Here is a 27,575-nt window from a genome sequence, read left to right on the forward strand (position 1 = left end):
GGATCTGAAGTTACAGCACGAAGAAAGAAACATTAGCTACAGCTTAGCTGAGTAGTCTCTGTTTATGATACCCAAACCAGGAAACACTTTGCTCTCCTGCATCCATCCCAGAGAAAAGCTGCACACCTAGCAGGAGGGTCACGATTTGGTAGGTGCCCTACCACTGTTAGAAGTGGTGTAAAAGACGCGAATAGTAACAAGGAGCCAAACTACACAACTCGGCAGCAATTTCGCAGTCACTGGCCTTGCTGCAGCACTAACCCTCCTGGTTTCAGCCTTTCACCACTATGCTGCTTATTTCCCACGTTTTGTCCGAGCTGCAGCTCCCCGATAAGCTGTGCTGGTTTGTTTTTCTAAGGTATACAGCCAAAAACACACACCAGGCCCCGGGACACTCAGGGAGCCCTGCTCTGCAGGCAGACGCTAAGTTTTCACCAAGCACCCAGGTAACTTTCGCACAGACACCACGGTGGCTGCAACACTTCCACGCAGCTCCTCTCCATCACATTTCTGATGCCTACTTTCGTGTCCAGGGCACCACATGCCATCCCCGGATCCAGCCCATCATCCGGTTCCGCTGAGAGCCCTTTAAGAGCTGTCGTGCCCGCCGATCACATGCCCCTCTTCCTATCAATTAGTCACTCTTTAACAGCTTTGCAGCCCTTTGACCGAGCTCTACGAACTGACAAAATTACCGCTCCGAACTGGAGAGGGGAGGAGAACCCGAGCCCCTCCTCTGTCCTGTCCTGCTCCTCTGTTCCGCGCTGCCATGATAGCTCCCTCCCTGCCACACACACCGCCCTCCGCCGCTTCGCCCCGACACCGCCGACCCCGGCGAGCAGAGGGGAGCGGGGAGCCCGCAACAAACACTCCGCCATGCCTCCTCCTGCCCCTCCTCTCGGCAGTTCTCCCCCCGCCTTCCTCCAGCGGGGCCCTCCGGGTGGCTGGACGGGCCTCCGGCTCCCTGAGGCGGCGGGCCCGACTCGCTGCGCGGCCCCTCAGCGCCGGCGGCCTCCCGAGGCTCCCTTCAGGAGCTCACACTCAGCAGGGCGGGTGGCCTCCCGCCCTTCGCCTCAGGGCCGGCGGCCTCCTGCCTCCCCCCGAGGCCTACGGCCCTCCCCTCCAGCCCAGCCCGCCTCAAGCCCCTCCTGCCCGGCGTCCCTCACCAGTTGGTCATGTCAAGGAAGAAGGCGCAGCCGGCGGGGCTGAGCTGGAAGCCGAGGAGCCGCTGGAACTCGCCGATCAGCACGTCCTTGTCGGTTGTGCCCAAGCAGCTGAACTTCTGCATCAGCTCCGCGTCCAGGTCCACGTCCATACCCTCCATGGCCGCTGCTCAGCGGTCCCCGCCGCCCCGGGGCAGCCCCGCTACCGCCGCCGCCTCAGCGCCGCATGGGGGCGAGGGGGGGGAGCGCGGGCACGGCGGGGGGCGGGAGAGGAGGAGGAGGGGGCGCGGGCGCCGCCAGCCACAGCGACACTGCGCAAGCGCAGCCCCTCCCTACGCCAGGGGCACGCAGCCTATGACGCTATCCCGTCTGGAGCCAGCGCAGTGACGTCACCTCACGAGTGGCGCGTGACGGGGGCGAGGCGGCCCTGGTCGCTGTCGCTCCGCCCCCTGCCAGCGGAAGGAACCGCAAGGGCGAGGGGGGTGGAGCCTGGAATGCAAATGAAGTGTTTGCATACGCGCGTGCTCGCTGGGGGCGGAGCCTGTGATCTTGCATCGCCCCCTCCTCTCCCCCCCCCCATGTCTCCCATATATGGAGGCGGCGCGGGCGGCAGCGCGTGTTTACGTATGCAAATTACCCGGGGGTGGGCGCCCGCTGTGACGTCACGCGAGGCGGCGCTGTCTCGGCGCCGGTCCGCGGCGGTGCCGCCGGTGGCGCTGTTCCGCGCCGCGCCGGAGGGAGGTTGTTTTCCTCCCCCGTGACGCTTCTCCCCGCAGCTTTCAGACTCGTAGCCTCGCTGAGGGGAGATGTCACTCCTCAAATGGCACACTCACCGTAACTTTCAATCCCGCAGCCTCACTGAGGGGACACCGTACCCCCAGAGCGATGTTTAGCCCAGTTTTTCCAGCCTCACAGCCTCAGGTGATTTTTCTACCACTGGAATGTTTTACCCCAGTTTTCAGCCCCACAGGCTCACTAAGGGGTGGGTTTACCCCCTCTAAATTACGCTTTTCCCACAGTTTTCAGCCTCGTAAGTCCGTGGACCGGGAATTTCCGATGAGGAAGCCTGAGAGGTGTCAGCGCTGCGCCAGCGCCGCGGGGAGCGGCAGCTCACCGTCCTGTCGCGCGTTAATATTTTTAACGTAAACTCTTTACTGTCTTTTGACTCAAGCCTGCTGCGTCACGGGAGAGTCTTCCCTCCCCGAGCGCAGTGGGGACTGCGGTACCCAGCTCTGACGTGACTCCCCAAGGGGGTAAACTCATGGCGTGACCGAGAGGAGGGGCGCGGCCTGCGCCTATGAGGCGGGAAAAGCGAAACCCGTCCGCAGTTCTGTTTGTCCGTCGCGGGCCGCCGTCCAACGCTGCTCCAGCCCTGCGCCGCTGCCGTTCTACGGTAGCCGCTGGAGGTCAGAGAGCGGAAGGCGTCGCTACGTGAGTGCGTCATTTCCTGGCGGCGCCGGTGGCGGGGCGCGGGGAACATCATGCCCAAGTGAGTGCGGCTTCGGCGCCGAGGGGGCGGCCGCCAGGGGGCCTGTCGTGTTGGTCACCGGGAGGGGGCTGTAGTGCGGGGACACGAGAGGAGGGGTCCGGGGTGTGCTGGGGCCCGGGCAGGCTCTGCCCTGGGCGCCTCTTCCGTTAGCCCCGGGGCACAGCCTTTTGGCTGCCGCGAGAGGTAATCTCTTAACGCTCTCAGGGGAAAGTAGTTTGTTAATAATAGAAGTTTTCTCTTTGCAGGTTTTATTGTGACTACTGCGACACGTACCTCACCCACGACTCGGTAAGAACCCGTCCGCCGGTGTTAATGTCTCTGTTGAGCCCAGAGCATTAAAACAAAACGCAGGTTGCCTGAACTGTTCGGCTGCCTCACCTACCTCATTGCAAAACAGAACGGGAACTTGCAGTAGTGACGGGCAGGTGATCCCAGAACCCCTTCATTGTTGGGTTGGAAGGGACCTCTGGCGATCATCAAGTCCACCTCCCCTGCCAGAACAGGGTCACCCAGAGCAGGTTGCACTGGGCATTGTCCAGGCAGGCTTAAAATAACTCCAGAGATGGAGACTTCACTACCTCTTTATGTAATTTTTGCCAGCCCTCCGTGAGAAAAACTCACTGCAGTGGCCGGAAGCACAAAGAGAATGTGAAGGACTACTACCAGAAATGGATGGAGGAGCAAGCCCAGAGCCTGATCGATAAAACAAGTAAGGCAACTCCTTCTGTGGCTGTGGTGCTCTCCTGTTACTTCCGTCTTTCCCCTAGTTGCTTTTCTTCCCTTCTCCCATGTTGATTCTTCCTGACTCCCTTGTCTTTGCTGTGTGAATAATGAGCAAAGTCTCACTTTGAATCGACCTCCTCAGAGCCTGAGTTTCTGTGTAAGAGGCCAAGGGCTCTGCCCAGGGGGGCATCGCACGCAGGGGTTTAGTGCTTCACCATGGCTGTGAGGTTGTGGATACCTCCCTGCACCTCTGGCGCTGGCAGTGGTGTGGCATAAGGTCGTAACGTGTTTTTCTTTTGACAGTGGCATGTTGGCTACCTGTAGTCCTTACCTGAGGCTAAACTGTAGCAGTTGTTCTACCACCCAGTGACTCCTCCCCAGCAGAGAAGAGGGATCAAGGAAGGCAGAGGAGATCAGTGGGTTGAAACGACAATGGGTTTGCTGAAACAGCAGAATTCATACCAGCAACAATGCAAAGCAGGCAGAATTGTGCTCATCCCTGTGAAGCCATGGCAGTCAAAATAAACAGGAAAGCAGAGTCATGAGCAAGCTCCTCCATGAGTCCTTGGGAGGAGGAAGAGAAGGAGCAGGAGCTACTTTTTTCGTCCAGCTTCTCCCTTTATACTGCCTGTGACACTGATGATCTGGGATACACTTCAGAGCCAGCTGGGGCACCTGCGCTAGCTTTTGCCCCTCCCAGCTTAAGCTTCTGACTCAGGACCTGCAGAGCATGGCTGGCCCAAGATCTTATCCCAGCCAAGCCAGGATGCATTATGGAAAGAGCAGGAATAAGAACTCCAAAAGAGAGGAAAATGGATATTAAAATGTGTGGATCCTTCCTTTTTCCCTGAATGCTGTAGTTCCCTGCCCTCAGCTCCCTAGGGACATGAGTTCCCTTGATAAAGGCTTGCCTAAAGTCGAGAGTTTCCTGGCTCAGGTCCCAGGTCTCCCTGCCTGCCGCCTGAGCCATGGCTCTTGTTTCTGTGCAGAGGCAAAACCAGAACGACAGGTTAACTTGATGGCAGCCTTCTTTAGGTGCTCCCAGCTTTCACATCTTTTGTCTTCTTTTGGTCACTTCCAGTCTTGAATTTCTTCTTTTCCTCTTCCTCGTGAGGTGTTTCTCCTGCCTTTTGTCACCTTATTACCATGTTCAGGATGGCTTCTCTTCACCTACCAGTTCCAGGTGGCAGTTGCAGCTGCACGTTGCGCGCTGGACTTCCTCCACTATCTCCCTTCCCCTTAGGTGTGTGACATTCATCGAGGAGCTCTCTAGACTCAGCTGGAGTAATTAATAATTGTCTTCAAGAATCTCAGGTGCTTCCAGCATGGCAAGCAGCATAAAGCAGAGCCTGGTTCCAGAGCTGGGAGCGCAGCAGGCAGCATGACGTGGAGCATGGCTCTGGCCGTGTGGCATGAGGCGGAGCACTGGCGCAGGAGCTGCCTCAGCCTAGTAACTGTGTTTTCCCCTGGGATTCTTTCTTTCCTTTTGTTTGTCTTTTCTTTTCCCCCCCAATGTAGCGGCTGCATTCCAGCAAGGGAAAATCCCCCCGACACCGTTCTCGGCGCCGCCGCCCGCAGGAGCCATGATCCCCCCGCCCCCCAGCATCCGTGAGTGAGACCGGGCGGCGCCGGGTGGGGCGAGCAGCTCGCACGGCAGAGTCCTCCTGAGCTCAGCTCAGGCGTGGGCTTTTTTCAGATGGGGCATTAGGAAGCAGCTCTTCCTCGGGGATGGGGAGGCACTGGCACAGGCTGTCCGGAGAAGTTTTGGGGGCTGCAGCCCCGGAGGTGTCCAGGGCCAAGCTGGGGGGGACCTAGAGCAAGCTGCTCTAGTGGGAGATGTGCCTGCCTGTGGCAGGGGGTTGGAATTAGATAGTCTTGTTGAAGGTCCCTTCCAACGCGTGGGCTCTTCTGCTTCTGAATGTGGAAGCAGGCAGATCTCTAACCACTCTGTGTCTGTCTCCAGCTGGCCCCCCGAGGCCTGGCATGATGCCTGCCCCTCACATGGGCGGACCACCAATGATGCCAATGATGGGCCCTCCCCCACCAGGAATGATGCCAGTTGGGCCTGGTAAGTCTGGTGATAGGTCAGTGTGTAAGCCATGAGCTGTGTGGTCTGCTTTGCAGGGTGTTTGGATTCTGTCCTGTGCCTCTCTGGGCAGCAGGGCTGAGCCCAGGGCCAGGCTGTGGCAGGATTTCAGTCTGTGCACACTTTGTACAGCTCACAGCTGTTGCTAGGCTCTCTCCAGCGGTTCCTTGGCTCCTGACCTGGGGAGTCTGGGACTGGACACAGTTCTCCAGATGTGGCATCACTGGGGCAGAGTAGAGGAGGAGAACCTCCCTGAGTCTGCTGATCACACTCTTCTGAGTGCATCCCATGACACTGCTGGCCTTGGCCACAGAATTTGTCAGTGACTGTAGTCCGCAGTGGGTCCATAACCTCGGAGCTTGGCTCCTCCTCTGCGCAGCATCAGCATCCTTCAGTGAAACATCATCCACCTCAGCCAGTGTCCAGACCAGCTCTTACCCAGGTGTAGGATGAAGGTTCCCTGCAGATGTGACTTGGTGGGGTTCTCAAGAGCTCTCCTCTAACATCCTTCTCTTCCCCCATAGCTCCAGGGATGAGGCCACCAATGGGAGGACACATGCCGATGATGCCAGGACCCCCGATGATGAGACCACCCTCCAGACCCATGATGGTGCCAACCAGGCCAGGAATGACCCGTCCAGACAGATAAAGGTTGATATGGAGCTGCCTTTTCTCCTTCACTTTCTGATCCTCCCTATGATATAGTTCCCTAGACCCCTGGCCGCAGGATTTTGTACTCCATCAGTGTGCAGAGATCTGCTCCATCGGCTTGCAGATGCCTTGGCTAGGGCACACTCTGCACTGATACTTTTGTACCTGGTCTGGTTTTCTTGCTGGTTTTACTTGTTTGCTGGGTTTCCCCCCGTCATTGAATGATGAAATGGAACAATAAACCATCGATGCTGGTTTACCTGGGGAGAGCCTGAGCCTCCCTCTGTGCTGGTTCTGGCTGGCAGAGGTGTCTGTTGGCTTTGCTCTCCCAGCCTGTCTGGTACAGGATGTCTCAGGGTGTTTTCCCTCCTTAGTCTGATTTTTCATCTCATGGCCCTGCAGAGATGCTTTACTGTCTACTTTCTGAGTCCCTGTTTCAAATCATGAGTTGAAAATTATTAAAACCAGAACAGGTGACACCAGGAAGGGCTGCAGTGGTACCTCTGGCTGGGTTCCAGTGACTATCACAAACCAAGGTGAGCCTGATGAAATGCTGATTCTCCAGCACCATGACAGGCTGCTCCTTACAGTCATTGATGGTGCTGGAGCTGTTTCTGCTTTTCTGTTGCTGCTGGGGTGTTTGAACACAGCTAATTGTGGTGTTAAGAGTTGAGTCAATGCTTCTCAGTCCTCAGCTTCCTTCTTAGCATCAAAGCAGGTGGAGCTGGGGACTCCTCCCAGGCCCTTCAGTTCATTCAGAGGATTTGGCTCTTGAGCCTTGCGTGATGCAGGTCCCAGATTCCAGCTGAACTGAAAGAGTTAGTTCTGTTTTCACAACCAGCTGCCCTGTGGATGTCTGCCTTAGGATCATAGAATCAACCAGGTTGGAAGAGACCTCCAAGCTTATCCAGTCCAACCTATCACCCAGCCCTATTCAGTCAACCAGACCATGGCACTAAGTTCCCCATCCAGGCTTGTCTTGAACACCTCCAGGGATGGTGACTCCACCACCTCCCTGGGCAGCCCATTCCAATGCCAATCACTCTCTCTGCCAACAACTTCCTCCTAACATCCAGCCTACACCTGCCCTGGCACAGCTTGAGGCTGTGTCCCCTTGTTCTGTTGCTGCTTGCCCAACCCCACCTGGCTACAGCCTCCCTGCAGGGAGCTGCAGACAGCAATGAGTTCTGCCCTGAGTCTCCTCTTCTGCAGGCTGCACACCCCCAGCTCCCTCAGCCACTCTTCACAGGGTTGTGCTCCAGGCCCCTCTGCAGCCTTGCTGCCCTTCTCTGGACACTTTGCAGCACCTCAACATCTCTCTGCAATGGAGGATCCCAGACCTGGACACAGCACTCAATGTGTGGCCTGAGCAGTGCCGAGCACAGGGGCAGAAGAACCTCCCTTGTGCTGCTGGCCACACTGTTCCTGAGCTAGCCCAGGATGCCATTGGCTCTGCTGCCCACCTGGGCACTGCTGTCTCAGCTTCAGCTACTCTCTACCAGCACCCCCAGGTCCCTCTCAGCCACTCTGTCCCCAGCCTGCAGTGCTGCTTGGAGTTGTTGTGGCCAAAGTGCAGAACCCTGCACTTGGCCTTGTTCAGTCTCATCCCGTTGGCCTCTTGCCCACCCATCCAGCCTAGCCAGGTCCCTCTGCAGGGCTCTGCTGCCCTCCAGCAGCTCCACTCCTGCTCCTAGCTTGGTGCCATCTGCAAACTCACTGATGCTGGACTCAATCTCCTCGTCCAGATCATCAGTGAAGATATTGAGCAGGACTGGGCCCAGCACTGATCCCTGTGGCACACCACTGGTGGCAGCTGCCAACTGGATGTGGCACCATTCACCACCACTCTCTGGGCCTGGCCTTCCAGACAGTTCTTGACCCATTTCAGAATGAATCTGTCCCAGCCATGAGCTGCCAGCTGTGCCGGGAGCTACTTGTGCCAGACAGTGCCAAAGGCTTTGCTGAAGTCCACAGCCTGCCCCACGTTCACCAGGGCGGCCAGGCAGGACCTGCCCCTCCTAAACCCATGCTGGCTGTGCCTGGTCCCTTGGCCTTCCTGTAGGTGCTGTGATGCCACTCCAGATGACCTGTTCCATGACCTTGCCCTTCATCTGTTTCAGTCTGCAGAACCTTCCAACTCATTCTTAGCATATTTGCCAAAGCGTGGGAGTGATTTGCATCTTATCAGGAGGTGTTTGGTGAGCAGAGCTGAGAGCTCTGTGCTTGCTGGGGGCCACCACAGCCACTCCTGGTCATTCAGAGCAGAGATTTCTATGATTTTGTGTGATTTGAACAACCTCCTGTGAAAGATGTGGTGGGGTTGAGATGGGTGGGGTTGGAAGGGACTTCTGGAGATCATCCAGTCCAACCCTCTGCCACAGCAGGGCACCCACAGCAGCTTGCCCAGGGGCACAATGGGCAAGGGGGTTTGAAAGCTCTCCAGAGAAGGAGACTCCACAGCCTCTCCGGGCAGCTGCTCCAGACTCCAGCACCCTCACATCAAAGAATTTTCTCCTGCTGTTCAGGTGGAACTTTCTGGGTTCCAGTTTGTGCCCAGTGCCCCTTGAAGGCAGCAGGCATGGGAATTTCCCGGCCAGGGAAGAAGTGCAGAAGTCCTTGGGACGCAAGGCGACACAAACGAAGTGGCAACGGAACTGCTTGAAGCGGAGTACTTCCCGCCGGGAGCCAGCCTGGCTCCGCTGCGCTCCGTGTCTGTAGTTCTCCCTTCACTCTCGCAGTCTCGGCGTCTCCCTGAGCCTGGGGCTGCCCCGGGATGGCGACGGCCGGCCCGGGGCACTGCCTGCCCGCGGCCGCCAGGGGGCGCGGTGGGGCGGGGCGGGGCGGCGGGAGGGGGCGGAGGCGGCGGCGGTGCCGCGATGGGGTCCTGGCGCCCGCGGCCCTGAGCCCGCGGCATGGCCGGCATCATCAAGAAGCAGATCCTGAAGCACCTCTCCCGGTAAGGCGCCGCCGGCTGCTCCTCTTCCTGCTCCGGCGACCGGGGGGCTGCGGGTGAGGGAGGATCCCGGGGAGCTGCCGTGGGACGTGGGGAAGCGGAGCGCCCGTCTGGGAGCTGCCTGGGCCCGGGGGGTCTGGGGTCCCGGGGCTGTGGGCCTGTCGGGCACCGGCGGGAGATCCGAGAGCGCGGGGGCACGGGGAAGCTGTAGGGTCTGGAGGGCCGCTGGGTGCCGGCGTGGGGCTACGGAGCTGCCAGGCCCAAGGTGGGCGGTCTGGGGATCGGGGGGCTGCGGGACTGAGGGCTCGGGGGTAGAGTCGGAGGGCCTGGAGCCGCAGCGCCCGGAGGTGTCGTGAGGCCTGAGGGTGTCCGAGAGCCCCCGGGTCGTGTTGGCCACGGGGAGCGGGCCCAGCCCGCCGGGAACGGGCCCTGCGCCTCCTTTCAGGGCCCCTTAGAGCCGCGGGGTGGAGGTTTCCAGCCCCGCCTGGCTCCCGGCGCTGCTGCCGTTGCTGCCTCGGTGCTGGCGGTGCGGGACAGGGGCCGGCCGGGGGCGCCGCCCTGGGGGGCTGCGTTTGCTGACCCCAAGGAGTGGCCTCAGGCCTGGGCTGCTGCTGGGCTGGGAGCGACTGAGGCAGGAGAGGATCCAAGCAGCAGCAGGTTGTGCGGATGGGGAGCGAGGAGTGCTCTGACACCTGATACACCCGGGCCGGGCTCGGGAGCGTGGTTGTCATCCTCGCTGTGCTTTGTGGCTGTCAGTGAAGCTCGTTAAGGGCACCGAAAGGTGCTCTGAGCAGCACCACCCTCATGCTCTGTGTGCGAGGCTGCCGGGCAGCAAAGAGAGCTTCAGCTGTGGCTCTGCTGTTGCCTAGGGCCAGCTGTGGTGCCTCAGTTTCCCAGCCGTGAGAGAAGAGCTGCGCGGGGCCGGAGGCACTGCTGGGCCATGCACACTGAGCAGCGGCACAGCCGCTGGCGTTGGAGGCACAGCACTGCACAGTGCCTCTGCTCTCTGCTTTATCGGCTCTGGATGATGGAGTCCCTGCCACGTTTACTGGTGGTGAAGCACAGGTACAAGGCAAAGGGCTTGAAGTGAGCTGTGTGGGCTTGCCTGGTGTCAAGAATGGGTTTAGACCTGTGGATCCCAGCACTCGAAGCCCGCTGGCAAGTGCTGAGTGATCCTGGAACCTCAGCAGCATCCCCACGAACGTCCCCTCAGGAGTGTCTGTCTGCAGTAGGCACTGGTTGCTCAACTCCAGTGTTCTAGGTGCTGCCAAAAAGGAGTGCAGCAGAGGCTGCTGCTCGATCTGCTGGGTGCGCTCCCTGGGAAGAGTTTCTGCCATCAGGGATCTCCTGTCTTTCTCGTTCTGCCTCTGCCCAGCACGTTGTGCTCCTCACAGATTCAGCCTTCTCGTCAGCAGGCACTGAAGTGTTTATCACGGAGAGCAGCTCTTGGTGAAGGCTGGAATGGAGCTGGGCTCTGTTCCTGGGTGCCACCACTCCTAGGATGGAAGATTTTGTGTGTCCTTCGAGAGCCACAGACTGGTTTAGGCTGGAAGGGAGCTTAACGCTCATCTAGTCCCAGCCCCCTGCCATGGGCAGGGACACCTTCCTCTAGCCCAGACCGTGGATAATTCTCCGTCTCCGATAAGCTTCTCTTGCTGATGCTTTTAGTTCCTTTTGCTCGTCGAGCTCCCTTACCTGGCAGCGCTGCAGCTCGTTCCTGCTCAGAGTGCTCTTCCCCCTGATCAGGCTGCTTGTGTTTGTGCCTCCTTTGCGAAGGTCCAGGGGGAACAGGGAGCCAGGGACAGTTCTGCAGCTCCTGTTTTCCTGCCAGCTGCTCTCGATCGTTTCAGGCAGTGGGTCTGCTCTGGCCCCTCTTGCACGGACGCTGTGGATGGGTTTGCAGAGATGCATCCTGGACACAGCTCAGAGATGGTTTTTCATTCTGGTTTTGTTTCCTCTAAGTGCCTCGCTTCACACTGCCCTTGGGGCTTTCTTTCAGCTGTGCTCATTTGCCTGGAAAAACTTTGCTACTGAATCATTAATCTGCCCTTCTTTCCTGCTTTCAATCTGAATGTGAAACAATTCCTTGTTCCTCTTGTGTCTTCATTTAAAGCCATTTCTGTGTGGAGGGGGTGGAGTTTGCTCCTTTTCTATCTGGAAATTTGTAAGGAAAGGTCAGGAGAGACCAGAAATCAGGGGAGCGTGAAGGGGTTTCCCCCCATCTGCTCAGATGAAGCAGGGCAGAGGTCTGATGGGCTGGCAGCAGTCCTTGTGCTGATCTGTGAGGCTGGACTGTGAGTTCTGAAGGTATTGCAGAGAGCTTAGCCTGTGGGAGCTGGAGCAGCTTAAATTCCTGGAGCAGAGCAGCCTGGGGACTTGCAGCACTTTCACCATCTGTGCGCTTCGCTCCTTCCTCCCATAGCTGTCTGGGAAGAAGAGAGGTTAGGTGGGCTCCCCTCTGCTGCTTCTGCACTGCACTCTGCTGCAGTGGCAGCGCAGCAGATCCTGCAGAGGTTGTTTACAGCCTCCGTCAGAGCTGGCTGGGACAAAGAGCTCTTCCTCCCAGCTGTGGGTAGCATCAGCTGCTTGCTCTGGGTTCCGGCTTGGAGCTGCCTTGAACTCTCCGAGGCTGCACAACAAGAGCACTGCTTTGGGTGGCTTCCCCAGCCTGCAGTTATGCAGAGAAGGACATCACCTTGCTTCAGAGCAAGCCCAGTGATTCGCCTTTACCTCCTCCTGGACTTCACAGAATCACAGCATCACAGCAGGGGTTGGAAGGGACCTACAGACATCATCCAGTCCAGCCCCCTAGCAGAGCAGGGGCACCCAGGGGCACAGTGCTGCTCTTCCTCAGGTGCACCTCCGAGTGCCTCAGGCAGGAGCGGCAGTACAAGTGCTCACCACAGGCTGCTCCACAGTCACACCGAAGGCCTTTCTTCCTGAAAGGGCTTTGGCTTCTGGGCCTTCGAGGCAGCAGTTTTTTCCCCTTTTACCCGGTTTTGGTGACTTGCCCAGTTTTATTTCCTCCAAAGTTCTTCTCAGGTCATTCTTGGCCGTGTATCTGCAGTTCAGCTTCTGCTGCTGTCTTCCTTGAAAGCTTTGCTGCATTTGGCAGTCCCTGGCCTTGTCCTGCAGCAGTCATGAGCCTCTTTCCAAGTGACCGTGCTCTCTGGCTCCTGAGATAAGATGTGGTATGAGGGGAAATGCCCTGCCAGGGAGATGTTTGGATTGTAGTTTAGGAAGATTGGAATGCCATTAATTGGCCTGTCCAAACCCTAAGCAGCCAGGATCCTGGGGAGGCTTTTGGATCAGCAGCAGATCTACAGCAGCCAGAATGAAGTTCTGTGGTTTGGCTTTCGGTGTCTGTCTGATTTCCATGCTTGGATTACCCATTTGTGTTCCAAGCAGAAAATCTTCACTTCCCTACTTTGTCCTCACCCCTCTGCAGCCAAGAGCCTTCTTCCCTGCAGCAGTTTCCTGGGGCTGCTGCTATTCCTTGTTCCTTTCAGGCTGTGGGTGAGGAATTGCCCCCTTCCTGTCCACTCGTCTCCAGTACTTTTCCATCTGCAGCTGACCCTCTGCCAGCAGATGATGCTTCCCGTTAAGTAAATCAAGGTCACTGGTGTGCTGCTAATTAGCTCTTGCATATCATAAGCATAGTAACAAGGATATGAATAGAAATGTGCTTAGCTGGGGGTTGTACTGACAAACAAAGCCTGCTGATTGCTGAAGAGCTGCAGGAGGCACAAAATCTCCTCTGAGCACGGGAGGGCTCCTGGGCCCTATGGCTGCAAGGCAATGAGAGAGATGGCTCTGAAGAGGAGTTTGTGAGTTCCAGCATCTGGCTTTGTCTGCCTGCTCACCCGGAGACAGTGTGGCCTGGCAGCTGCAGGTATGAACATGACTGTATTGCTGATGTGCCAACTTGGCCATGCCAGCCATCAGATCTGGCCGGGCAGCTACCCCATCTCAACATGCATGGCCTGAGGCTTGAGACAGCAGAGTTCTGATCCTTGCTTGACAAGTCTGAGAAATCTGCTCTGTGCCTCAGTCTCTCCTTGCCTGTAAGCTGACCACTGCCCACAGCAGCATGAGCTGTGCCAAGGGCGTTTTTCTTACCTGCCTGTTCAGGTTGTGTTTGCTTTTTTCTTAGTGCCTAGTCCTAGATGGACACAATGGCAACAGCTTCCAGCAGAGCTGGTTCCTTCGTGGAGGGCAGTGCTGCCATTCTGAAGGTGCCTGGGCAGCAGGGTCTGGAGCTGTGGGTGCTCACAGTGCCAGCCTGACAGGCACCCAGCCCTGTGCCTCCCTATCAGGGCACAGCTGCTGCAGCACACTTGGGGGTGTTTGCTTTGTGCAGTGTTGGAGTTGGCTGCCTGCCTGGGTGTGTCTGAACAGGAGGGCCTCTGGTTCGAGGGAGTGACACGTTTCAAGTGGATGTGTGAGGCAGGGGTGCCAGCGACCCAGTCCATACTCAGCTGTCAGGGCGTATGTGGGGCTCAGGGGAGGGAGGTGACAGAAGGGCACAGGCAGTGGCTGGCTCAGGTGCTGCAGTGGTGGAGATCAAGGTAAAAAGTAGCAGCAGGCAAACTCCCAGGGTTGGTGTTGGTGCCACCCTCCTGTGCCAGGAGCTGCTGCATCAGCAGCACAGGGCTGACATCACTGCTCCTCTCCATCCACCAACCTCTGCAAGGGCACTTTGGCCCCAGGAAGCTGAGGGCTACCTGAGCAGAAGCTGCCCAGTGCCTCAGCCACAGTTCTGCTCCACCTCCTGCTCCCACGGTGCCCACATCAGCTGCCGTCCCCAGCAGCTCTGCTCTGTTCCTCCTCCCCTCTCTGCGCAGCGGCTTTGTCCGAGCTGCCCTTTGTGCCTTTCACAGCGCAGGAACTGCTGCTGCAGGGAGAGGAGAGGAGAGAGGGCAGCCTGCGGCCGGCTGAGCCTGATCCTGCTGGCACCTGAGGCTTCTTCCTGCTCTGGGGCACTGTGCAGCAGTAGCAGCAGCAGCGTGGGGAGGGTGTGGGATAAGCCCTGGCCTCAGGCCTGGGGACGTTATGTGGCAGGAAGTCTTCAGCTCTGAATCCTGGCACTGTGCCCTTCCAGCTGCCTTTTCCTCAGTGGCAGCAGGTTGCAGGCAGCCCTCCCGGAGAGGTGCTCACAGAACCACAGAGTGGTTTGTGCAGGGAAAAGCCTCCAGGAGCATCCAGTCCAGCCATCAACCCAACACCCTCATGTCCCCAGGTGCCATGGCCACACCTTTCTTTGCACACCTCCAGGGATGGGGACTCCAGCACCCCCCTGGGCAGCCTGTGCCAGTCCCTGACCACTCTTGTGGCAAGGAAATTTTTCCTCATCTCCAAACTAAGCCTCCCCTGGCACAGTTCCAGGCCATTTCCTCTCCTATGACTTGATGCTAGGGAGGGGAGCCCAACCCCCAGCACACTGCAGCCTGCTGACACAGGCAAACCTCTGTGGGCCTGTGCCCTCTGAATTGCTGTTTCTGGTGGTTTGGATGAAGTCAGGGTTCCAGGTCTGCACCAGAACTGCTCTGGAGCAGCCCTGCCAAAGTTGCTTCACCCATGGCATTGACATTTCAGGCACGTAAGGGACCTGCAGCCAGCAGGCTGTGATCAAGGGAGGTGGAAACAGCAGGACTTAGGAGGAGGAATTGCAACCAGAGAGAGCAGCAGCTGCTTGCCAGGGGCATAGGAGCAGGGGAGCTTGGGCTGGTCACTGAGAGGGGAGCTGGGCTGCTGCTCCCCTAAAGTGACAGCCTGGCAGTGATTCCCTGCTGCTTTGTGCCTGTCCTCTGGCTTCAGGAAGAAGCCTCTCGCCATGAGATGGCATTGCTGGCAGCTTGACTCTGCTTTTGTCTTGGGGGAGTTTGCTGCTTTCCTGGTTCCTGGTGCTTGGTTGAAATGTTGGTTTCAAACAAGAACCCCAAAAGTCTTTCGGGTGTCAAGGTGCTTGTACTGGTTCCCTGCCAGGGGTTCAGAGCTGCCAGAAAGGCTTTGCCAAAGCACCAAGCACTTCATACTCAAAGTCACTCTCTTCAGGGCTCCTCTAGTTTCAGCACCTCTCCTGGGCCTTGCGGCCATGGCACTCCGGGGCGTGGTTTATGGCCGTGGTGGTGCTGGGTTGGTAGTCAGACTGGATGATCCTGGAGGGCTTTTCCAACCCAATCCCTCCTGGGATTTGGTGGTTTTCAAGTCTCTCTCTTATCTTGTAGCTTCACCAAGAATCTCTCTCCAGACAAAATCAACCTGAGCACGCTGAAGGGACAGGGGCAGCTGACCAACCTGGAGCTGGATGAGGAGGTGCTGCAGAATGTGCTGGAGCTGCCCACCTGGCTGGCTGTCACTCGAGTCTTCTGCAACAAGGCGTCCATCAGGGTGAGCAGAGAGGCTGTGGCCCCAGGCACAGCAGAGGCCTCCTGCTGGCAGGGTGATATGGTTCTAGCCCCCTGCTTTAAGAGTGAGGTTTGCTGATGGAACTCACTGAGGCAGCCACAGCAGGTTGCATCAGAGGCCAAACGCTGCCCTTGAGAGTGGGCAGCAGCAGGAGGGCAGGATGCTGTGGCGCTTCCTTGCCTGCAGGTGACTCCTAGAGCCAGCAGTGAGGGCTTTGCATCTAACAGCCGCTGATGGATTCGCAGGGACTTGCCCAGGCTGTTTCTGGACCCACTCACTGAAGGCCCAGAGTGAGCTGTGGCAGGGAATGTCAGCACTGACCCACATCAGCTTCTGCTGGTGTGCAGTGTGTGTGTGCTGGTTCTAGCTGACAGCCTCCTGCATCAGGCAGTGCAGTCGTTTACTGCTCCTCACATCTGTGCCACCACAGAGTTTACAGAGCTCTCTGCTTGCTCACCCCCAGTCCCTGCTGCTCCCATAGTGGAGCAGCTTCGGTGTCTTCTCTCATCCCCACTCAAGTTTTGTTAATGCTGCAGAAGTCCTCCAGCCCCCCAAGAGGAACAGGAAGCAGAGAGAGGTGGAGTGCAGCTCTCTGCAAGCCTGCTTCTGCTGTGAGCTGTTGGAAAGCTGAGCTGGGTGCTGGGAACGCAGCAGGTGGATGTGAGAGCAGCACACATGGAAGCTGCTGTCTGCACCCAGCCTTTACCCCCCACTTTCCACGCATCATTGCTGACATCGTGCCTGCCCTTGCACTTCTGCATGCTGAGCTCTGGCAAATTCTTCATCTTTGTGCTTTTTAGAGCAAAAAATCTTTTTTTTCCAGTTGGTGTGAGGTGCCAGATTGTTTAATATTGCTTGGTGCTACCCACAATGGCACTGCAGAAGTGTTTAATGTATCCAAGAGACAAACACAGCTCTGCCCTGCCAAGTGGCAGTGAAAATGAGCCTGTCTTACTCATCTGATCTGCTCTGGTTTTAGAGTCAGATCTGCTTAATTTAGTAACAAACATTTGCTCTCCCTGCCACAAGAACTGCAGAGTAAGCCTTGCTGTGAAGGCACAAAATGGACCTTTGGCTGTGTGCAGGCTTCAGAGGAGTCACCTGATTGCCAGGAACAGTTCACTGTAAGCTCCTTGGGGACAAGAAGGTTCTCCATAAAGGGATGAGACAAATGGAACTTGACCTGCAGGGTGTCTGTTACTGGTGGTGACATGTGAGACCCAAAAGCTAAGCTGGTTTTAGAGGGCTGCTGGCTGGGATGTCTGCACTCGTGCGTGTGAAGCTGCTGGAGCCGGCCACTGTGAGCCGTGCTGAGCTGTCCCTGTGGGCACCCTTGGGGAGCTGGGGCTCCGACTTTGCCCTCAGATCCTTTTCTGCAACTTCTGAAACTGTACCACGTGAATATAAGTCTTGTAACCACAGCTGTGTTGTTTCAGATCCAGTGGACAAAGCTGAAGACCCACCCGATCTGCCTGGTAATGCTCCCTCTGCATCACTCTCTTCCTCTCCCAGTGGAGAACTCTGCAAAGGAAGCTGTGAAGTGCACGCTCAGATTGGCACTGACCTAAATCCTCTGAGGCCTTAGCATGTGGGAAAGGGGAAAGTTGTGAGGCTAATCCTGCTGGGTGGTGAGTGAGCTCCCACGAGACCCATGCCTTGCTGCAGGATGGAGCTGGTTGGGCTCTCAGGGAAGTGCAGGGCAGCCTTGTGCTTGGCTTTAACTCCCACTGCTGGGGGTTGTGTACTCACTGCCCCTGGCTCTGCTGCTCTGAGAGCTTTCAGACGCGGGATTCACAGCTTGGTTATCCCTGCCCAGGGCCTCGGGGCTCAGGCTGAGCTGGGCTCTGGCAGGTGGTTTAGTGCTGCTGTGTCCTGTCTCTGCAGTACCTGGACAAGGTGGAGGTGGAGATGCGGACGTGCGAGGAGCCGCGGGCGCCCAACGGACAGTCTCCCATTGCTCTTGCAGCAGGCCAGAGGTCAGCCCCAGAGCCCTCTGCCTGCTTCCTGACCTTCTGCTGGTGGCTGCTCTTGCAGTTAGCCACTGGCCTCTCCGCGCTCTGGCGCTGCTCTGAGTCCCTCTGTAGCCTCGAGGCCCCTGGGCCTCTTGTGACAGGTGCTGACCTGGGAGTGTCTTCTCTTTGCAGTGAGTATGGCTTTGCTGAGAAGGTCGTGGAGGGGATGTTTATTGTCGTCAATTCTATCACCATCAAGATTCACTCCAAGGCCTTTCATGCTTCCTTTGAGCTCTGGCAGCTCCAAGGCTACAGTGTCAACCCCAGCTGGCAGCAGAGTGACCTGCGACTTACTCGCATTACTGACCCTCAAAGAGGAGAGGTAAGAGCTGCCTTGGGCCTCTCCTAGCGCGTGCAGGAGAGCAGCCCTTGTGCTGCCCTGGCCCTCTGGGGAAGTGATGTTGCTGTCTGGGTTCTCAGTGATGGGCAGGAGGTGTGAGCTTGCCTGCTGTTTGCTGGGACAGGGTTGCTGAGAGCTGACTTGTGCCCAGAGCTTTCTCTGAGCTCCTCTCACCTGAGAATGCAGCTGGAGAGGCTTTCATAGTATAGTAGGGGTTGGAAGGGACCTCGGAGATCATCTCCAACCTATTCCAAAGTCTCACCACTCTGGTATTGAAGAACTTCTTCCTCAGATCCAGTCTAAACCTCCTCTCCCTCAGCTTCAAATCATTCCCCCTTGTCCTGTCTCTAGTGCCACCATGGCTTGTCTGTCTTTAAACTCGGTGTGAGTTGTTACCTGGGGCATGATTCTGGCCTTGTACTGAAGATGACAGAAGAAAAGTGCCCTGAATGGTTTTCTGGAGCCCTGTTCCATTGCAGCCCTTTTGAGCAGTTCTTGGTGGTCTCTCCATTTTCCTGTGCCTCTCCCCTTAGGTTTTGACGTTTAAGGAGCTGACCTGGCAGACACTGCGGATAGAAGCAGATGCCACTGACAATGGTGACCAGGATCCTGTTACTACTCCTCTGAGACTCATCACCAACCAGGGAAGGATCCAGATCTCTCTCAAGAGGAGGGTGAGAGTTTCCTTCTTACTTTGTCCTGGTGCAGTGCTGCAGACCTGCTGTGTTCCTTGGTAGCCATTCATCTCCTGCACAGCTGTAGAGCCCAAGCTGCTCTCTCACTCTGGTGGCTGTTGGAGGCAGCTCTGTTCCTACCAAATGTCAAAGCAGTTAATTACCCAGGAGAGGCATCATGTGTGGAGCAGGTCTTTAGGCCCGTTTGGATGTCCCAAGCTGTCACCTCTTCAGAGGGAAGTGAGTGCCTGGTAGCCATGTGCTCAGCTGCCAGTGTTGATGTGCTGAAGTCGAAGCCATCCTTGTGGCTTTTATTTTTAACCAGTGAGTAATTTGCCTCCTAATAAGGAAGTGACTTTGGCTGCTTTCCTTCTCAGAGGAGGTTCTGTGTACATCCAGCAGCTAAGTTAGCTTCTCAGATGAGTGGCAGAGCAACACCTCCTGCTTCTGCTGCAGCTTCTCTGTGTTCTGAAGAATGCATGGATTTGGTTGCAGTTCTTAAAGCCCCTGACACGCTCCTGTTTCAGACCAAAGACTGCAATGTGGTGGCATCTAAGCTGATGTTTCTCCTTGATGACCTGCTGTGGGTGCTGACAGACTCTCAGCTGAAAGCAATGATGAAATATGCAGAGTCTCTGAGTGAAGCCATGGAGAAGTCTGCCCAGCAGAGGAAAAGCTTGGCACCAGAGTCTGTACAGGTGAGTGAGCTGGGGTTTGGATGTTGTTCTGCCAGGAAGAAGAGAAAGATGCAGCGAAGGAGCCAGGTCCTGTTTGTCTGGCACCTGGCCCTTGCTCACAGAGGTCCTCCTGGCCGGGAGCTGGCAGGCTGAGCCGGAGTGAGGCCAGCAGCATCTTCTGCTCCAGTGTGTTCTCTTCAGCTGCCCCTGTCTCTCCCAGCTCACACCACCTGCCCCCAGCACCCAGCAGTCCTGGATGCAGCAGCCAGGGGCCAGTGCCAGCAGCCTGGGGCAGTACTTCGAGAAGCATGACATGAGGGAGTCCTCCTACCACCTGCTCATCTCCCGCCTCGACCTGCACCTCTGCGACGACAGCCACGCACGCGACGCAGGTACCGCAGCTGCCTGCCCCTGCCCGGGAGGGCTCCCTGCCCTCAGCAAGGGGCTGCTGCTGCTGCTGGGGCTGCTGCTGCTCTGGGGCTGCTGCAGAGGTTGGTGCTGCATCTGACCCAGGTGTCAGGACATTGCTCGTGTCCCTGTGGGATGAGTGTGGGAAGTCCACCAGTGGGTGTGGTTGTCTGTGCCCCAGCTGCAGTGACTGAAGATATGCTCTGGCAACAGTCTGGTGTTGAGCAGTGGCAGTCAGGTGTGGGAGTCCACATTTGTTCTGACAGCACTCAGGGCACAGTAGCGTGGCTGCAAGGATGTCCCCTCTCTGGAGGTGCCCAAGGCCAGGCTGGACAGATACTGGAGCAGCTTGGTCTAGTGGCAGCTGTCCCTGCCCATGGCAGGGGGGTTGGAACTGGATGAGATTCAAGGTCCCTTTCAACCCAACGCATTCTGTGACTCCTTGCCCCTACCCCAGCACAGCCAGCTCTGGCCCAAGCTGCACTGTTTGCTCTTACACCTTTTCCCTTTAAAAAGTAAAGCTCAGTCTCCTGCCCGTGTCCATCACTGTTCCAGGTGAGTTTGTTCTGATGTGCCGCTTGCTCCTGAGCTCCCTTCCCTTGGCTTTGTTTCCCTGGCCCTACCGGCAAGTGCTGGAAGCTCAGTGCTGGTTCTTGCAGGGAGAGGTGCAGCTGATAGGGGCCTGGGAGGTGATGTGATCTTGCATCCTGCTGTTTGAGATGCTATCTCTCGTTCTTGCAGTAGGAACTGTTGGCCTGTCACCTTCAGTTCTCCTTTTCCTTGCCTGGGACAAGTGTTGGAATGGTCCTGGCGATGGTGGCAGTCAGAGCCTCTGGGTCAGGAGTGGGACTGCAGAGCTGGTCACAGTTCTCTTTGTTCTGCTTTCCACAGGCACTCTGAAGCACGGGATGCTAGGAGGTGCCATTCAGCTGACCTTCAGGAGGATGGCTTTTGACTACTACCCCTTCCACAGAGCAGGTAGGGCAGTGTGTGGCCTCCCAGCTTGAGCAGGGCCATAGAAAGGAGTTGAAGGACAGTGATGCTGCATGGCTCCAGGCAGGACTGGAAGGAAGGCTACACAGAGGGCCTGGAGCTGAAATCTTCTTAGCTGCTAGTGAATGGCTGACAAGCTGCTGGCAGAGCAGAGCACAGAGAGGCATAAGTTACTCTCTGGTGTGAAGAATGAAGCTGGTACTTGGGATTCCCTTCCAGTTGCTTAAGCTCTGGATCTGGGTCTCGCACGTGCCTGGTTGGTCTAGAAGGGCTGTAGGGTGTGTGCCAGGAGAAAATCTGTTTGTGGTTAGTTGGAGAGCCAAGGAGAAGTGACCTTGGCATTCTTCCCAACATTTGGATGTGGAACACTTGCAGGTAGGACCAGCTCTGTCCTGTGGAAGCCTGCACTTGTTTCACAAGCACTTAGTGTGCTGCATATTGCATGTTCCAGAAGTGATACCAGAGAGGATGGCTGCACAGCTCTGTACCTTCGAGGGGCACAGGAGGGTTCTGTATATCCAGGAACCTCATTTGTAAAGCCAGGATGTTTGCTTTCACACAGGAGATGCCTGCAGACATTGGGTGAGGTACAGTGAAGCAATGGAGACAAGGGGGCAGTGGGCAGGGAAGCTGCTCAGTGAGTTTCAAAGCAAGATTGAGAAGCTCTATGAGGAAGCAGAGCCTGCGTTTTCCAGGACTCCCCTCTCCCCCTTCAGGAGGAAGCCAGGTGAGGATGTCTGGGCAGACTCCTGGTAAGCAGGAGGTGGCAGGGGGTTTCCCCATCCAGCAGTACCTCCAGCCACCTCTGCCCACTTCAGCAGCTGATTTGTTGCTGCAGAAATCCACAGTACGCCCAAACCATAAAGATTGCAAAGGGAAGTGGTGATCCTGCTGGAATAACACTGCAGCAGGCATGGGCAGGCTACCCTGGGCCCTTCCCTGGCTTACTGATGAGTTTCTAAGGACTAATGAAATACTGAAACTCTGGCTGCAGAACCAGGGAGTGGTAGGGCTTGGAAGGGAGCTCCAGAGATGATCTTGTGCACTCCCCTGCTGAAGGTTGTCCTGGGTGAAGCCTGCCCTTGCTGCAGAGCAGACTCAGCTTTCCCAGGGCTTTTCCTCAGGACTCTGGAGTCGTTCTCCTTGCCCAGCTGTCCCTGTCTGGGGCTGGTAATCCTGCTCTGTAAGCACATCGCTGCTGGTGTAATGGTGAAGCTCACTGCAGAAGAGGGCATTTAAACTCTGCTGGTTATGCTTTTCCATCTCCACAGATCCTTTGTTGAGCCCTCAGAAAGGTGCCCCAGAGAGAGGCTGTGCACCCCCCAGTAGCCTGCCGCGGCTCCACCGCCCTCCCTGGAGCCGCCTCCGCTCCAGCTGCCTGCTGGTTCGAGTGGATGACCTGGATGTGCACCAGGTGGGGATCTGAGCCATGGCTGGACATGGGCCTCTCACTCTGGGAAAGAAACTTCATCTGATTTGCTGTAGATAATTCTGCTGTCAGCCAGGACAGTCAGGGTCTGCCCAGAGCAGCCGAGCACTGCTGTGCTGCCTGCTCAGCTGTGCCTGAGCTGCTGCTGCTGCTGTTCATGCTCAGAGGAAGCTGCAGGGCTCACCCCTGAGTTCCTGTGTCCACATCTGGACTTGTGTCGAGAGCCAGGCAGACATTTGAGAAGTTAATGAGGATGTGAGTGGTGGCAGAGAAGCACTAAGTCTTCCCTTGTGTTCTCTGACTCAGAAGGCATCCCTAGCTAGACCTGTTGAGTCTGGCAGGCAGCTGTAGTAGAGTTCAGCTGTGTTTATTCAGTCACCTAATTCTAGTCATCCTGGCTCTTGTTAGCCATGGCAGGAGACATAAGGAACTGAATTCCATCAAAGGAGGGGAGCTGACAACTCTAGCAGGTAGAAAAGGCTTTGTTTTCACTTGGAAGCAGAGTGTGTTTGATGTGTAAAGGAGGTGGATTGAGCAGGGGAGGCTGCAGGTTTACTGGGACACTCAGGTTTGCCGAAGCCAGGTTCAGCAGAGCTGAACACAGCTCTTGTGTTTGCAGGTTTCTACAGCTGGGCAGCAAAGCAAGAAACCTTCCACCTTGCTCTCATGTAGTAGGAAATTCTTCAAGCTCCCTGATCAGGTCTCTGCAATCCATATTGAGTTCACAGAGTATTACTTCCCAGACAATCGGGACTTTCCAGGTAATACCCCAAGGTTAGCAGCTTCTCTTGCAGCTGCTCAGCTCCTGGTTCTTTAGCTACTCTCTTACACATTCTCTGCCTGTCAATGTTTGTTTCATTTTCTGATGTTTGCCTTTCTGTTGTTTTGTAGTTTGGGTCAGAGTTGGTGTGGTGCAAAATGCCAAGGCAAAGATGTGCTTGCAAAAGGACTGACCCAGAACACACTGAGGGAGCTGCTCTGCTTGCTCAGCTCTTGGGGTTCTGCCTTCCCAGATAGCTCTGGAGCAGGGCTGTGCGGTGCTTTGCAGATGACTTGCTGGGGGTCCCAAACACTTCGTTGAGCTGCAGCATAGCTGTTGCAGTGGGTGTGCCGTGGGTGCTGAAGCCTCTGCTCTGGTGGTCTCCCACTGAGCTGCAGACCACCTGAGAAGCCTTTCCTGCTGTTACTGATCTGCCTCAACTCTCTCCTAGTTCCCTGCCCAAACCTGTACATGCAGCTGAATGGCCTGATGCTTACCTTGGACACAGCAAGTGTGCTCTGGATAAACCTCTTCTGTCTGGATCTGTATCGCAGCCTGGAGCAGTTCAAAGCCATCTACAGGCACCTGGAGGACTCGGGCAAGCAGGATGAGCACCTCGATGTGCGCCTGGATGGCTTCCAGCTGAAGGTGCCCTTCTTTTCCTTCCTTTCCCAGGCCTCTCTCCCTCCTTGTTGTGGAGGGGACATGAGACCAGGGTGTAGCTGGGGTCTAGAATGAGGAAACCAAGCCTCTGCCCTTCTCAGACTTTCTTCAGTCCACCTCTTGTGCTTAGCTTTGTTTTGACCCATGGGCAGTAGAAACAGTGCTCAAGTCCCAGACCAGGGCAGACAGGCAGGGCAGAGTTTATGGAAACACCTTCCAGAAGGAATTGGTGGCTCAAGGAGGCACAGGTTGCTCTCTGGCCTTTGAAGTTGCCTTTGGCACCTGTGCTGTTCCCAGTGGTGCTGTCTGCTGCGCTGGTGTCTCTCGTGGTTGTCATTGGCTGCCCTCCTTAGCAGTGCCTTGGGGAGCTTTGCAGACCTGAAAACACAGCAAGGCCTTGCAGAGGAATCAAAGTGAGTGTTGGAAGTTGAGCTGCTGCCTAAGCCATGGATGGTAGAAGAACCTAAAGTAACCCTCACTTTAAATTCCTTCCTGGCTGATCCCTCTTCCTGATTTATGAACTGTATTTTATTTTCAGGCAGGGGTGAACTGAGCCTGGTGCAGCCCTGGGGCCTGTGGAACAGACCAGGAGCTCTCGGGTGGTTCTGTTCCACAGGCGACCTCCGCTGTAAAAGGCCAGGATGAGGCTCTGTGAGTTCCACCCTCACTGCTTTCCTTGCCGTGTCTTTCTCCCTCCTGTAGCTCAGCATCCCCGTGGAGAAGAAGGTGGCCGAGCACCGGGACCGTCCGCAGGCACTCTGCATCTGCACGGCAGAGGTTACTGCCACCAACACTCGCCACGCTCCCTCCTGCAGCTGCCAGGACCTCCAGAGCCTCTTCCGCGAGTTTGCCAGCTCAGAGTTCTTCCACTCTGGCTACAGCAAGTTCCCAAGGGCTCAGGACACCTTCAGCCTGCTCCACACCCTCTTCCTGCGCCACGCCTACGAGGTGCAGGACAGCCCTCGGAAGCCTGCAGGCACTCCCCAGCTTCTGCACAAGGCCTCTGCCTCTGCAGATCTCTGGTCTGTGTATTTCACTGAGCTTTCCCTGGACTTCGAGGGGGCTGAGAGCTCCAAGGGCAGAGCCCTGAGCTTTATTGACCCCTTTCCCCTTTCCCTTTGGGCCTGCCTTCCCAAGAGATGGGGGCAAGCTCAGATAGCCAAGCGACAGGAGCTGGCTGCCTCCAAGTTGAAAATGAAGCCTTCTGCCAGCTTTAGCAATCACTCCCAGGGTGAGAACCTTTCCAGAGAGCCTGGGGTGTGTCAGAGATCAAAGACTGACCAGGATCTGAAGAACATCTACAAGGTCCCTGAGACAATGGATGTCTTGGGAGAATCTGAGTGTGAAGTTGATGGGGTGGCCGAGGAGCTGGAAGCTTCTGCTGATATCCACGTGCTTGTGTCCTCAGCTGTTCATCTCAAAGTTCGGCTCAACCACTACCAGTACTTGGTGCTGCTCAGGATGAAAGAAGTTCTGCAGACACTGCAGGAGCAGCTGGCCCAGGATACCCAGGAGGTGACTGGATCTCCTTTAGACCCCATGTCTGCTTGCATGGGTGTGGTGTTCCACAGTGTTGAAGTGGCCCTGCTCATGAACCCAGCACCAGGGCCTGTGCTGGAGCCCAGGTCCCTCGACTCGGACACCACGAGCCTGATCGAGTCGGAGCTGCCCCCTTCAGACAGCAAGGAGGGGCTGGCAGCTGAAGGGAAGGAGCTGAAGTCAGAGACTGGTTCGGAGAAGGGGCCCTGCAGCCCCTCAGAGGTCTCAGAGAGCAGCAGCATTGAACAGACAGGTGCCAGTGCCACCAGTGCCCCTCTGGAGAGGCTCCCCAGGTCTGCAAGTGACGGAGCTCTGGGTGCAGCTCCGCACAGTAAGAGCATGGAGGAGAAAGGTTTGGTAGAGGAAGCACACGAAGCTGTGGAAGCTCTGGTTGCAGAAAGGCCATCAGAGACCAGCAGCCATCCTCAGAGCCCTCCCCTCCCTTCTAGCCCCACCTTGGACGTGCAGCCCTCGGGCAGGGGAAGCGTCGCTCTCGACGGGCAGGCAGAGCTCATCCCTCTGAAGAACATAGAGGTGGACTTGTCCAGTGCACTGCACATCACCAAGGACGCCACAAAGGAAGCTCTGCACGTGACCATGGACCTCACCAAAGAGGCCATGTCTATAACAAAGGATGCTCTGAGCCTGAGCAGGGAGAAGATGACATCCACCATGCAGAAAATGCTCTCCCTGCCCCCAGCCAAGTGAGTGAACTGTGCCTCTCGCTGGGGCGAGAGGGAAATGTAGGCCAGCTGCTGCCCTTACTTCCATGTCATTGGTATTAGAGAGATCTTCATCCTCTGGGGGTGTGCACCACAGTCTGACTTGCAGGTGTTCAGAGTCCAGCCCAGTATCAGTACAGTCACAGAGTGCACTGAGCTGGAAGGGACCCTCCCTGTCCAACCCCCTTGCGCTCAGCAGGGTCATCCCCAACTAGATCAGGCTGCCCAGGGCCCCACCCAGTCTGATCTTGAATGTCTTCAGGGATGGGGCCTCAACCACCTCTCTGGGCAGCCTGTTCCCGTGTCTCACCACCTGCACTGTGCAGAGCTTGTTCTGATGTCCAGCCTATGTCTGCCCTGCTGCGGGTGCTCTGGGGGTGAAGGTGTTTGCCCTGATCATGTCTCTTCTTGCAGGGACCCTGTGCCCAAGGCAGAGGAAGGAGCAGTGACACCGGGCGGGGGCGGCAGCAGCCGCCTGCGTTTCTTCTCGGTGAGGAGGAGCCCATCCCAGCACTCCTTCGAGTGGCCCTGGGCGGACGGAAGCAGCGCCGAGGACAGGCTGTCGGTGGACAGCGACGGCAGCGACGGCTTTGTGCTGCTGACAGACTCCGGTGAGTGGGGCTCCGACGGCGGCAGGCTCCAGCTGCAGGCAGCTGTTCCCTGTCCTGTTCGTGTCACTTCTTGAAGGCCATGAACAGTTCAGCCCCAGTGTCTCTCCCTGCCTTGATAGATTCCTGTCCTTTGACATAGGGGGGAGGAATCCTTGGACTCAGAGCTGTGCAGTCCTTGGGCTGCTCTAGAGCAAGGACTGGAACTGCCTGCCAGAGGGTGGCTGGCATGGAGGAGAGGTGTAGGAAGGATTTCACTGGAAGGTAGTTGGGCTCTGGCCCTTGCTGCTCAGGAAAGTGGTGGAGTCCCCATCCCTGGAGGGGTTTCAGAGCCTTATAGATGTGGTGCTGAAGGCCATAGTTTAGTGGTGCTGGTTGATGGTTGGACTCAACTATCTTGAAGGTCGTTTCCATCCTTATTGATTCTGACTGGCAGGGACTGGGTGCACTGAGCACTGCCATGCACAGCTTGGCTTCAGCTCTGCATTGCTCATGCTCACCTGAGGAGCTGCAGAGTCCCCAGAGCATGGCTCCTGGCCACGAGATTCAGGCAGATTCTGAGACCAGTTCTGCTGAAAACCAGGCAAAGAAACAAGCTCGAGTTGTTGTTCCTTCCATTTCAGAGTCCAGCCTGGACCCTCTTCCCTCAGGCCATCTTCCTCAGGTCCCCAGTGACACAGACAGCAGAGCAAGCTTGGTGGGTGAAGAGGAGGGGGCAGTGTCTCCCGAAGTGAGCAGCTCAACTTCTCAGAGTGAAGACCCCAGCCCTCAGTTGGTCAGTTCTGTCTCTCTTTACTCCCATGGCTCTGAGGGGATCTGGAAGCAAATCCTGTGGGAATGTTTGTTTTACTAAGTGACCTGTCTCTGGCTGTTCCAGGTGTCTGTCCTGGTGCTGAAGATGAGGGAGGTGAGCTGTGGCATTGAGGCTCGAGGTGATGATTTGTCTGTTGCTGTGCAAGTGATGAATGTGACCCCAGAGCAGCTGAGCAACGTCGGCTTGTGGCAGTACCTGCGTGGCTACCTGGGTGAGTCTGCTGGGCTCCACTCCTACAGATGGCATCAGATGGCCTTTGTACTGGTCACCATCAGGGACAGTGCACTGCAGTGGTGACATGAGTGTGGGTAGTGTGGCATGTGACTCGAGGAGGGGAACACAACTGGTAAGGGGTTCCCCAGGTGCCTGCCCATCCAAGCTCTGTGGGGCCCAAAGGTCACTGCTGGGCTTTTTGGAACGTCTGCTGGGGAGGCATGAAATGGACTGAGTGAACGAAGTGATC

The 27,575-nt window shown here is 56.8% G+C and overlaps 3 protein-coding genes across 6 annotated transcripts in view; 2 read left to right on the forward strand and 1 right to left on the reverse strand.

Annotated features, from left to right (window-relative positions):
* Positions 1 to 1,512, reverse strand: part of ILRUN (inflammation and lipid regulator with UBA-like and NBR1-like domains) — a 30,546-nt gene extending 29,034 nt beyond the window's left edge. For both annotated transcript variants that reach the window (XR_010308782.1, XM_064173407.1), the window contains exon 1: positions 1,167 to 1,512. Coding sequence is in view for 1 of the 2 variants with exons in the window: in XM_064173407.1 (XP_064029477.1) it covers positions 1,167 to 1,324 (158 nt within the window). In the remaining variant the exon portion in view is untranslated. The remainder of the gene's footprint in view (positions 1 to 1,166) is intronic.
* A 306-nt stretch (positions 1,513 to 1,818) lies between these two features.
* On the forward strand, positions 1,819 to 6,371 carry SNRPC (small nuclear ribonucleoprotein polypeptide C). Of its 3 annotated transcripts, none has more exons than XM_064173603.1 (7): positions 1,819 to 2,084; positions 2,183 to 2,594; positions 2,898 to 2,940; positions 3,253 to 3,361; positions 4,891 to 4,983; positions 5,339 to 5,443; positions 5,986 to 6,371. In XM_064173603.1, the coding sequence occupies exons 2-7, from the start codon at positions 2,461 to 2,463 to the stop codon at positions 6,108 to 6,110; spliced, it is 609 nt and encodes a 202-aa protein (XP_064029673.1). In that variant the 5' UTR covers positions 1,819 to 2,084; positions 2,183 to 2,460; the 3' UTR covers positions 6,111 to 6,371. The 3 variants fall into 3 exon arrangements, with proteins under 3 accessions (XP_064029673.1, XP_064029674.1, XP_064029675.1); XM_064173604.1 differs by having other exon boundaries at positions 1,824 to 2,084; positions 4,894 to 4,983; XM_064173605.1 differs by lacking the exon at positions 1,819 to 2,084 and having other exon boundaries at positions 2,570 to 2,652; positions 4,894 to 4,983.
* Positions 6,372 to 8,970: 2,599 nt separating this feature from the next.
* Positions 8,971 to 27,575, forward strand: part of BLTP3A (bridge-like lipid transfer protein family member 3A) — a 28,364-nt gene continuing 9,759 nt past the window's right edge. The window contains exons 1-17 of the mRNA XM_064173928.1: positions 8,971 to 9,068; positions 15,293 to 15,455; positions 16,910 to 16,948; positions 17,358 to 17,449; positions 17,618 to 17,807; positions 18,359 to 18,499; positions 19,027 to 19,197; positions 19,397 to 19,568; positions 20,476 to 20,562; positions 21,140 to 21,304; positions 21,849 to 21,991; positions 22,626 to 22,767; positions 23,218 to 23,414; positions 24,132 to 25,672; positions 26,105 to 26,301; positions 26,922 to 27,073; positions 27,176 to 27,323. Of these exons, the coding sequence (XP_064029998.1) occupies positions 9,025 to 9,068; positions 15,293 to 15,455; positions 16,910 to 16,948; positions 17,358 to 17,449; positions 17,618 to 17,807; positions 18,359 to 18,499; positions 19,027 to 19,197; positions 19,397 to 19,568; positions 20,476 to 20,562; positions 21,140 to 21,304; positions 21,849 to 21,991; positions 22,626 to 22,767; positions 23,218 to 23,414; positions 24,132 to 25,672; positions 26,105 to 26,301; positions 26,922 to 27,073; positions 27,176 to 27,323 (3,784 nt within the window). The 5' untranslated portion in view covers positions 8,971 to 9,024. The remainder of the gene's footprint in view (positions 9,069 to 15,292; positions 15,456 to 16,909; positions 16,949 to 17,357; positions 17,450 to 17,617; positions 17,808 to 18,358; positions 18,500 to 19,026; positions 19,198 to 19,396; positions 19,569 to 20,475; positions 20,563 to 21,139; positions 21,305 to 21,848; positions 21,992 to 22,625; positions 22,768 to 23,217; positions 23,415 to 24,131; positions 25,673 to 26,104; positions 26,302 to 26,921; positions 27,074 to 27,175; positions 27,324 to 27,575) is intronic.

The sequence above is a fragment of the Pogoniulus pusillus genome, chromosome 39, assembly GCF_015220805.1.
Source record: "Pogoniulus pusillus isolate bPogPus1 chromosome 39, bPogPus1.pri, whole genome shotgun sequence".
NCBI classification, from domain to species: domain Eukaryota; kingdom Metazoa; phylum Chordata; class Aves; order Piciformes; family Lybiidae; genus Pogoniulus; species Pogoniulus pusillus.

Excerpts from the sequence above, each read along its gene's own strand:
- SNRPC (XM_064173603.1), top strand. The coding sequence starts at position 2,461 with ATGAGGCGGGAAAAGCGAAACCCGTCCGCAGTTCTGTTTGTCCGTCGC. Across the intron at positions 2,595-2,897 it reads AGAGCGGAAGGCGTCGCTAC|GTTTTATTGTGACTACTGCG; the intron begins GTGAGTGCGTCA and ends TTCTCTTTGCAG. Across the intron at positions 2,941-3,252 it reads CGTACCTCACCCACGACTCG|CCCTCCGTGAGAAAAACTCA; the intron begins GTAAGAACCCGT and ends AATTTTTGCCAG.